Here is a 10,743-nt window from a genome sequence, read left to right as displayed (position 1 = left end):
AGCTAACCATAGTTTTATAATCTCTCAACTCTACTTCTAAACTGGTTCGAAAGTACTTAAGATATGGATGTCGAACTTGGCATGACAAACCCCAAATCCTATGTACACCCACAAACTACCAGAATTTGTGGAAGATTTTGTATTAGTCCCCTAAAAGTATATGCCCAACAATCTATATAAATTTCACTCAATGGACGTAGACGAGCTTCAAAAAATCAAAACTACTTAATCATAGGCATAACATAATTACCCTAACTAAGTACAAATAAGTATATACGCTTATTTTCTCACAAAAATATATCCAGATAATTAATCAAACAAACAAACACTTACACACATTGATGATATTATAACACAAAACACAAATTTTAAAGAAAAAATTAGGCCTTCCCTTCGATTCTTGCACTTGTAAGTCCAACACAAGCATCAACAAAATCCCCATCAATGAAATCCGTCGACAAAACCTGCAATTTATCGGCCACTCCTTTTGCAAAGCTCTGATTGATAAACAACCGAGCAAATTTATGAATCCTCCTCGTCACCGGTTTCACACACAATATCGGATTATCCGCTTTCGGCGTCACCGTATTCTCCACTCTATAAAAGTACTTCCTCTTCGTCACCGGTGGTTGCTCCGACAAGAATTTCAAGTTACTGTCAAACTTCGTCGACGGCAGATCCGTATCAATCCAATTATCCTTCAAATACCCACCTCCCCACAACGGATCTCCGGCCTTCGGCGCCGGCGATTTCCTGGGTTTCCAAATGCAAATCACTCTCTTCGGCAACAATTCCGCAATCGTCTTCTCAAACACCCCCTCATCGTTGTGAATCAAAAACTCCCCGATTTTTTCAACGATGTACTTGTCGAAATCCGGCGGATCCTCGTGGCCAAACTCTGTTCGGATCTCGACGATTACGATTTCAGATTGGGTTTCGGCCAGGAATTTCTTTATATCGGCGAAAACGACGTCGACGCTGTACGTCGAGAGGATTCCATGGCAGACTAAACGATTTTCTTGGATTCGAATGTCGAGGAGGCGCGTACCTAACACGAGCTGTTCGTAAATGGAGAGTGATTGACACTGGGCGAAAGGACGGGTGATGAAGGGTATTCCGATGACGTTGGTGGCGGAGTCGTGAGTCCCTGGCCATACGATTTGGTTCACGCGGGTTCTTTCGGTGCCGAGATTTGACATCCAGTTTTTCCTGTCCGGTGACCGGTATTCGGAACCGGGGAAATCTTCTCCGGCGTTAATTCGGAGGTCGGCTAGAACCTTCTTCTCCGTGGTAATGGATTTCCGGCGTTCCACTTGTTTGGATACCTGAGAACCCATTGTTATTTTTCAGAACTTCCCGATGAATTTTTGTTCTTTGAAATTATAGAGATTTGATGTTTAAGACAAATCCATTTTGGTTATTATATCTTTTGATATTTGGTGATTAATTTGTTTCATTTTTTTCAAAGTTTGGTTAAGCTGTTATTGAATTTTTTATTTTAAAATTTATTTTTTAGTGGAATTGAGATAGGGACGTGGTGGTTGTAATTTAATCTTATACGTTAAAAGTACTTTTTAAAAAGATGGTTAAAAATATCATTTAAGTTGTTGTAATGTTTAATTTTAGTTATCATAGCTTTAATAAATCCTAATTTTAGGATATGTTTGAGTTTAATATTGAAAACAAGTAAAAATGTTAACAGATAACAAAATGTCATTGAAAAAAATAATATATAATTAAGGATAAACAAGTAATAGTTCATACGTAAATTAAAATTTTAAAAAAAAAAAAAACTTGAAGATATATGGACAAACATTACGATGTGTATTTGCATGCTAAAAAAATTAGAGCTATATAAATATTTTAGAACTTATTTGAAGGTGTGGTTGGAACAAACAATAAGAAGGAGGCTTAGTTGGAGATGTAGCCAAATATTTGATATTCATACAAATAGTTGATATTGATTACATTTTGGAAACATTTGTATGGTTGGTGGGTACAGCCTTTGTTGTGTTATTATTATTGGTGGAGAGTCAATGTCAATGGTTATGGGCCACTTTGTTTATAGCTGTCATCATCATTTTAAATATAAATCAATAAGTTTTGTTACATTTTTCCTTTTCTTTTCAGTTTTTGTACAAAACTATTTAATTTTCTCCAACATTATTTTCACCATACCTAAGTTGTGATCTATATTCAGATTATCATACATGCCTTGGACTTTTCTCAATGGAGGCCCATAACAAACTCACAGAACTAATATATTTATAAAAAAAATCTGATTTGGTTCGATTTTAAATAATTATAGGATTAAGAAATGAGTGTTGGTTCAAATTGAATTACGTGTTTGTGAGTTCGTATATTACCCTAACTCAACAAATATATTCAAACAAACCCTCAATCAAAATAAATAAATAAATATAATACCCTTTATTTATATACAAGAAATCCTTATTAAACTTTAACTACAAGAAAAATGAATGCATAGGACACTAGTATCAACCTCCAAACTATGTGCATGCATGGTTTTAGTTTTGATTAGGAATAAGTTGCTTTTTTTTATTGTTAGCCAAACAAGAAAATCTGCATTTTGTTGTAAAAAAAATATGAAAATTCTCTTGGGTGTGCTTTAAACCTGAAGTCAGATGTGTTGTTTTGAATGTGAGTTGTTATGAGTTAATATTCTTTGTGTTGTTTTGAATATGGTTGAGTTTATAATTAATTGTGAGTTAGGAATTGTTGGGTTTTGTTGTGTTGATGTTCTTTTTTGAATGTAGGTTGAGAATTTTGAGTTAATTATGTTTATGATGTTGTTGTTAGTCTTTCGAATGTCTGTTAAAGAGATGTTAATTAGTGATTTTTATATTGCTTTTGTATATTGTTTTGAATGTGAATTGAGAATTTTGAGTCGTTTATGATGTTGTCTTCACGTATGTGTATTAAGGAAATGTTAGTTAATGATTTTTGTATTATTGTTGACTGTTGTTTTGAAAATGTGAGTTAATTATTTTTGTCCTATAATTATATGTTTAATGACTAATGTGATTTGCTACTCTTCCTTAATATATAAGTTATTTTGTTTTGTGACTTTTTTTTTGTAAGGATTGATAGTTATGACTATTTAAATTAACGTTTGGATGTTTCATATTGTTTTTAAAAATATTTTGCTTTTTATAGACTATTTGGAAATATTTTATCAAAAAATTTAGCTACAACTAAAGCTAAAAGAGATATATTTCTTTTATAAATAATTCTTTTTTCATTTTTTTGAAAAAAAGACAACATCTATGCCTACACGTTGGTAGAAGTGGTCACAAACTGTCACATTAACATCGACAAATAAACTTTTTCATGTAGTGTTTGCTTAACAGTAATTTCAACACTTCTGACTAAATTATCACATATTTTAAAGTATGAAGACAAAATCATTACAAATTATCAAAATTGAGACCGTAAATTAATATTTTTTTTATAAAAGTTCACAGTATAAGTCCCCCCCCCCCCTATTTTTCACCTTTCTAAAAGAAAAAACTATTTGTTACACATTCATGTTGAGTATTATTTAGTGTAAAAATTCAAGTTTTTACCCAAATTCGTAAAACTTTTAATGTATTTTAAATATCTAAATATTCTCACTTTTGTGATTATTTAATAGTATAAATTAAAACGAACTCAACTTAGAGAGTAGTTAGAAGAAAAAAAAATCAATCAAATTATTTCATTATAAAATAAAATTAGGAGATTTTTATTTATATATATATATAATGGGAGATAGATATTGACCAGACAAAAGGCAAAAGATTATTATTTTTAAAATTGATTTTATTATATGGTTATAAGCAAACCAAAAGTGTGTCATTTTCTTTGAAAATGAAATGTAATAAAGATTAGGTTAATTTCAAGAGGGCTACGTGTAGAACATACATAATATGATTCATCCAATCATTCATAAACATTCCTATCAAAGTGGTTGAGTTGGCTGCCCTTTTGTCACATTTAATTTACAAATATATATACACACATAAATAAAATACCATTTTATCTATAAAAGAAGAAGACCAAAATTTAAAATATAATAAAAATACTTTTCTAAAAATGTTAAAATTTGACCCACAAATGATAAAAAATTAACGCTCAAAATTAATTATATGATCAATACCTATAAAGCAAAGATATATATATGGATATATATGTAATAGAGGTACGATCGAATATGACGATTCATTGATTTATGAAAAACTAATGTACATATATGTCGGTTTATTTAACACATATATTAAATATAATCCACAAAAGCATAAAGTATCAAATTTATGACTACTTGTGTATATATATGTCAGTTTATTCTTGTCTGCTATAATTTCCTTTTGTTATATAATACTCCTACATAAAATTTCTAGATTCGTCACTGGTTTTGTCTGTAGTTATAGCATTTTTATGAAATTGAGTTATGAGTTTTAGAGTTAAAATTCATCTTGATATATATATATATATATATATATATAAATTGATTTGGTGTACCCCTTTCACATATATAAAGGGTTATACGTAACTGATTTTTTTAAGAGAATGGAGAGCTTTGGTGAAGATATCTGCAGGTTGATCAATGGTAGAGATAGATTGAAGACGGAGAGTGTTGCTTTGAAGATGATGACGGACAAAATGACAATCGTTCTCTATGTGTTTTGTTCGTTCATGAAATACATCATTGTGTGCAATCTGAATGGCACTGCGGTTATCACAATGGAGAGTAGTAGATGATGTTTGTGGGGCTCCCATATCAGTAAGAAGCCAACGAAGCCATAATAATTCTGAAGTGGCATCAGCTAGAGCACGATATTCAGACTCAGTGCTAGACCGGGAAACAACAGATTGTTTCTTGCTGCGCCAGGAGATAAGAGCATCACCTAAATAAAAACAATAGCCAGTGGTGGATCTTCTATCAGTAGGATCTCCTGCCCAATCAGCATCAGAGAATCCAGAGAGAACCAGGGAAGACTGTGAGGAGAAGTGGAGACCATGACCCAAAGTGCCTTTAATGTAGCGAAGAATCCGAAGAACAGTAGTGAAATGAATAGTACAAGGAGCGGCAATGAATTGACTGACTATGTGAACTGCGAACGCAATATCAGGGCGAGTTACAGTTAAGTAAATCAAGCTACCAACAAGTTGCCGGTACAAAGTAGGATCGTCAAGGGGAAAACCATCATAAGGAGTAAGTCGAACATTTGGATCCAGAGGTGTTGAGGATGTTGTAGAATCAGTAATACCAGATCGACTGAGTAGGTCAGAAGCATATTTTGCTTGAGATAAGTAATAACCATCAGACACGAAAGTGATCTCAAGGCCAAGGAAATAACTGAGAGGTCCTAAATCCTTCATCTCAAAGTGCTTTTCCAGGTAGCATTGCAATTCAGATATAGCTTGAGGGTCATCGCCTGTAATAATCATGTCATCAACATATAAAAGAAGGAGTACAATACCATTAGGTGTCTGGCGGGTGAACAAGGCTGAATCATGAGGGCTGGAAGTGAACCCAAGTTGAGTAATAGTGGAGCTAAAAGTTGCAAACCAGGCTCGAGGAGCCTGTTTGAGACCATAGAGAGCTCGTCGAAGAAGACATACTTTCTGATGTGGCGGAGTAGTACCAGGTGGTGGTTTCATATAGACTTCTTCAGATAGAGTTCCATTGAGAAATGCATTTTTAACATCCATTTGTAAGAGGGGCCACTGTTTTGCAGCTGCAATGGCTAAAAGACTACGAACAGACGTCATTCGAGCTACTGGAGCAAACGTTTCTTCATAATCAATGCCATATTCTTGAGAGTAACCTTTGGCTACAAGTCGTGCTTTGTATCGTTCTATAGAGCCATCAGAGTGCGTTTTGATTTTAAAGATCCATTTACAGCCAATAGGTTTCTTTCCAGGAGGTAAGTCCACATACTCCCAAGTATGAGTCTTTTCTAAGGCTTGAAGTTCTTCATTCATTGCTTGCTGCCATAATGGGTTAGTGCTGGCTTCCTTATACGAGGAAGGTTCAACTAAAGACATGATAGTGGAGAAACAATGGTAATCTTTAAGGTGAGAGGGAATTTCTCTTACCCGTGTAGATCGTCGGATTGGTGTAGATTCAGGTTCCTCAAGAGGGGCAGATGAAAGATCCGGGAGTGCAGAAATATGGTCCGATTGAGTGGGCTCAGGTATAGGTAACATGCAAGGTGTAGTGTCAGGTGTTGAGTCAAGTGAGGGAAAAAGGTCAATAGAAGGATCGGTGAAGAATGGGTGAGAACTTGAAAGAGATTCATGGAATGAAGAAAGACTAGAAAACATACGATGTTCCCAAAAGGTGACATGACGAGATATACGTAATCGTTGAGAGATGGGGTCCCAACAACGAAATCCTTTATGTTCAGTACCATAACCCAAGAAGCAACATAGACGTGCACGTGGTTCAAGTTTGGTATGTTCATGAGGATGTAATAATACGAAACATGCACAACCAAAAATTTTTAGATTGGAGTAAGAAGGGGAAGTACCGTATAGTCTTTCAAAGGGAGAAACATTTTTAGTGACTTTTGAAGGAAGACGATTGATGACATAGACAGAGGTGAGGGCAGCCTCGCCCAGAATTTTTCTGGACAAGCAGCAGATAGAAGCTGAGCGCGAACAGAGTCAAGAATGTGACGATGTTTGCGTTCAGCTCTTCCATTTTGCTGAGAGGTGTGAGGACAGGAGCGTTGAATCAGAGTGCCTTGCTGGGCAAGAAAGGAAAGAAGATGAGAGTCCTTATATTCCATCGCATTATCAGTTCGAAAGATTTTAATTTTGCTGGAGAATTGTGTGTGAATCATATTTGCAAAATCAACATATATTTGATATAAGGAAGAGCGATGTTTAAGAAAGTAAATCCAAGTAAAACGAGAATAGTCATCAATAAATAAGACAAAGTATCGATAACCATTAACGGTAGTACAAGGAGCAGGACCCCAAATGTCAGAATGAATAAGGTCAAAAGGCTTATTACATAGAGAGGTGGAATTAGGAAATGATAAAGCAGGTTGTTTTGCAAGTTTGCAATTTAAGCAATCAAAATGACTGAATTTTGAGACATTATTCAAATTACCAGTAGAAACTAAATTACGAAGTTTATCAGAGGATGCATGACCTAGACGAAGGTGCCACTGATATATAGTGGTATCGGTGACTGGTGCAGAGATGGGTGGAAACTCAGGAGATTGCTGAAGATATGTAAGTTCAAATAATCGTCCCACCTTCCGTCCCGTACCAATCACTTGTCCCGTTTGAGAATCCTGAACCTGACACCCATGAGAAGAAAAGATAACAGTTAGTCCGAGATCACAAAGTTGGCCAACAAAAGCTAGGTTGAATGTGAGTTTTGGAACATGATAGGTGTTTGACAGTTTTATGGTGGGTGTGTTAACAGTACCAACGTGAGAGATAGGCATATGATTACCATCAGCAGAGTGAATTGAGGGAAGAGATTGAACATGAATAGGTGAGGATAATAATGAAATGTCAGCAGTCATATGATTGCAACAAGCTGAATCAAGGAGCCAAGATGTACCTGGAGTGACGGCAAGAGCAGTAGAGTTGGAAGAGATCACCTGTTTCAGTAAGTCATGAAGATCATTTAACTGAAAATTCTGAGGTGTGGTGATATCAGATGAGGTAGCAGCAGCAACAATAGGTGGAGAACTGTATTTAGTGGAGGACTTGGGTTTATATGGAGCACCAGGAGGGCGGGGTGGGCGGGTGGGACAGTTGTCCAAGATATGACCTCGTTTGTGGCAATACCTGCACTCAATAGTAGGACAATTAGCGAACTTATGACCATGAAGTTTGCAATTTTTGCAGAAAATAGACTCATTAGCCGATCGTGAATGGGTGGTTGCAAGAGCGACATCAGAGGGCAGAGAGGAAACAATGCCAAGGCGTTTTTCCTCAAATAAGATTTCTTGAATGGCAGCATCAAGAGTCGGCAGAGGGTTACGATGTAACAATGCAGCACGGACTGATTCATACTCTGGGCGAAGACCCATAAGAACTTTGATGAGGCGAATATGCTCCGGTTTGATTTTTGCCTGATCTAACTGAGTCCAGATTGGTTGAAGAGTTGCAAGATACTCGTTCACAGATTGTCCTCCCTCCTGATTTAGACTAACAAGTCGAGAGTGCAATTGGTAATAGTGAGCAAGTCCAATAGACTGAAAACGTGTGGACAGAAAATCCCAGAGTTCTTTTGCCGTATCAAATGCATCAAATTGTGTGTGAATTGCTGGAATAGAGGTGTTACCCAACCAAGTGATGATCTGATGGTTTTTGCTATCCCAATCCTCAAGACGTTCAATGTATTTGTCGGTTTCTGCAGTCGTTTCTTGAACAGTGACATCAGATGGGTCTGTATCAATATTTTCAGTGGTGTCCATCGGAGGAGTAGGTTTGACTGGTTTAGTGATATCTCCAGTAACGATACGCCATAACTTTCAACCTATTAAAAAACTCCTCATTTGGTGGGCCCAAGTAATATAATTAGTTCTATCGAGAATGGTGCTAATGGGACGAGCAATTTCATGTTTCTCCATCTAAAGATAATTAGTTGTTGCTGGTTCACAGAATATTGGTTGTTGACGAAGATTTGCTGCTGGTTCGTCGTTATTTCTTTAGATCTAGGGTTCGAGGCTGGAGTTCGCGGCTGGGATTTCACTGGAATTATGTTACTTCACGGCAGTGGGTTACCAACAGGTGAGTGTCTTCACGGCAGGATGTCTTCAGATCTGATGTGAATGAAGACAAAACTTGAATCGGATCTGCGAACGGACTCGGATGAAAACAGACGTGAATCGAAACTGAGAGTGAATCGGAGCTGAGAGTGAATCGGAGCTGAGAGTGAATCGGAGCTGAGAGTGAATCGGACGAGATCGGAGTTGATTATCGGACGAAATTGGAGCTGGGTTCGTCGGACCTGGGTTATTGGACGGGGATGAACGCGTCTGATCTGATTATCGGACGAAATTAGAGTTGTGAACTGATGCGGGCGAAGGCTGACGCGCAATCGTCTGGGTTCGTCTGATCTGCAGTAGACCTACGCGTGGATTTTTTTTTTTTTTTTGGACGGAGGCGATGGCGGAAGTGTCTTCACGGCAGGCGTCTTCACTGCAGGAGGTTACAGCAGGAAGATTGACCGAGGGGAGATCTGGTGTTCGCGGCTGGGTTGCGGTGTTGACAGTAAATCTAGGGTTTTGGCTCTGATACCATGATGAATATTATGGGAATATTCTAGATCTTATTAATTTGTTGTGTAAAATAAAGAATACAATGGTACATATACACTTAATTGGACGACCTATAAGGAAAAGATCAAAATATTCTAATTACAATAATGTATTCCTAGATTATTGCTAAATGACCTTAATTACGATGATAGATTATTGCTAAATGACCTTAATTACGGTGATAAGATGCAATATTAGAAACGTATCAGATTGATACGTATCTAATATAATACTGATTCTCTGCACACTTTGAAATATTGGATGTTTCATGAACAATATAATTCATACAATTATTTAAGTGTAAGGGTCTAATTCAAAATTTTGAATAATTTTGATAGCTCAATTTTTTGTTTCGAAAGTTTAAAGGTATAATTGCAATTATTAATTAACCTAGATTAGATTTTGCAAAATCAAATGACCATGTCATTCGATGAACATATTATTAGGGGTATTTATAAAAATATATTTTAAATTTATAACTATATTTAAAAGGTTACAAATCAATATAAAATAATTGGATGATTTAAAATAAAAATAAATAAATTATTTACGAGGTGAGGAGAGAGTTTGAGAATAAAAGGATAGGAAGACAAGAGACAAAATTGATTCCTTCGAGAAAAGAACATCGATAAGGATCCAATCTTTAATTTTGTTCAACATTGTTTCTGTCAATTATGAGTGAACTAAATTCAAACATTTTGATGAAGATGTTTTTAGTGATATTTATAAAAGAAACATAATTTTAATTTACAACTACATTTAAAAATGTTACAATTTCTATAACATGTTTGGAGAATCGTTAAGAGATCAAAACAAGTTTTCATGAGATGAGAAAGAGACTTTGGGGAAAAATGGATGATAGAGAACGTATTTGCAAAAATAATTATATACCCAGAGGCTTTCTTTTGATGAGTTTTGAATATAGTTTTGGTTTCATTTAATTACTATATGTTTCAAAATGTCGTTATATTTTTATCTTATAGGATCAAGTTGTGTTTTTATTTGTATCTTAATATTATTTCAAGATTATAATTAATGCATACTTTAAAGTTCATTTGATAACGTTTTTGTTATTTGTTGTGTGTTTCTATTTATATATCATGAAATGTAAAAATCAAAATCAGAATATACTATATAAAATATGCCGGCTCCAAAATTTAAAATTAAAAAGATATTTAAATATACATATAAAATATAATAAAAATAAGAAATTAAGAAAATTAGAAAATCTTACAATTTCTCCTTCTTTATGGACAATGTATATATACACTTATAACTCCACTAAATCTTGCTATTTATACGTAATGATATTCTTATAATTGATAGATTTTGACAGATTTTGTTATATTTGTATTTTTTTTTAAAATAATACTCTATATTTACAACTATACCATTTGTGTAAATGAAGCTGTTTAGGTAGAAAGCCTTGGGATGAATTGTGACTCCAAAA

The 10,743-nt window shown here is 35.0% G+C and overlaps 1 protein-coding gene across 1 annotated transcript; it reads right to left on the bottom strand.

Annotated features, from left to right (window-relative positions):
• Positions 1–203: 203 nt before the first annotated feature.
• On the bottom strand, positions 204–1,451 carry LOC101215777 (PI-PLC X-box domain-containing protein DDB_G0293730). The gene has a single exon (XM_004146979.3). It carries the CDS (start codon positions 1,335–1,337, stop codon positions 381–383), a length of 957 nt encoding a protein of 318 aa, XP_004147027.1. The 5' UTR covers positions 1,338–1,451; the 3' UTR covers positions 204–380.
• Positions 1,452–10,743: the final 9,292 nt, after the last annotated feature.

Source organism: Cucumis sativus, chromosome 2 (genome assembly GCF_000004075.3).
Source record: "Cucumis sativus cultivar 9930 chromosome 2, Cucumber_9930_V3, whole genome shotgun sequence".
In the NCBI taxonomy this organism is placed as follows: domain Eukaryota; kingdom Viridiplantae; phylum Streptophyta; class Magnoliopsida; order Cucurbitales; family Cucurbitaceae; genus Cucumis; species Cucumis sativus.
Note: the sequence above shows the minus strand (reverse complement) of the source record. Positions and strands in the feature narration are given on the sequence as shown.

What these genes read in the sequence shown, in the direction of transcription:
- LOC101215777 (XM_004146979.3), bottom strand. Translation starts at nt 1,337, where the DNA reads ATGGGTTCTCAGGTATCCAAACAAGTGGAACGCCGGAAATCCATTACC.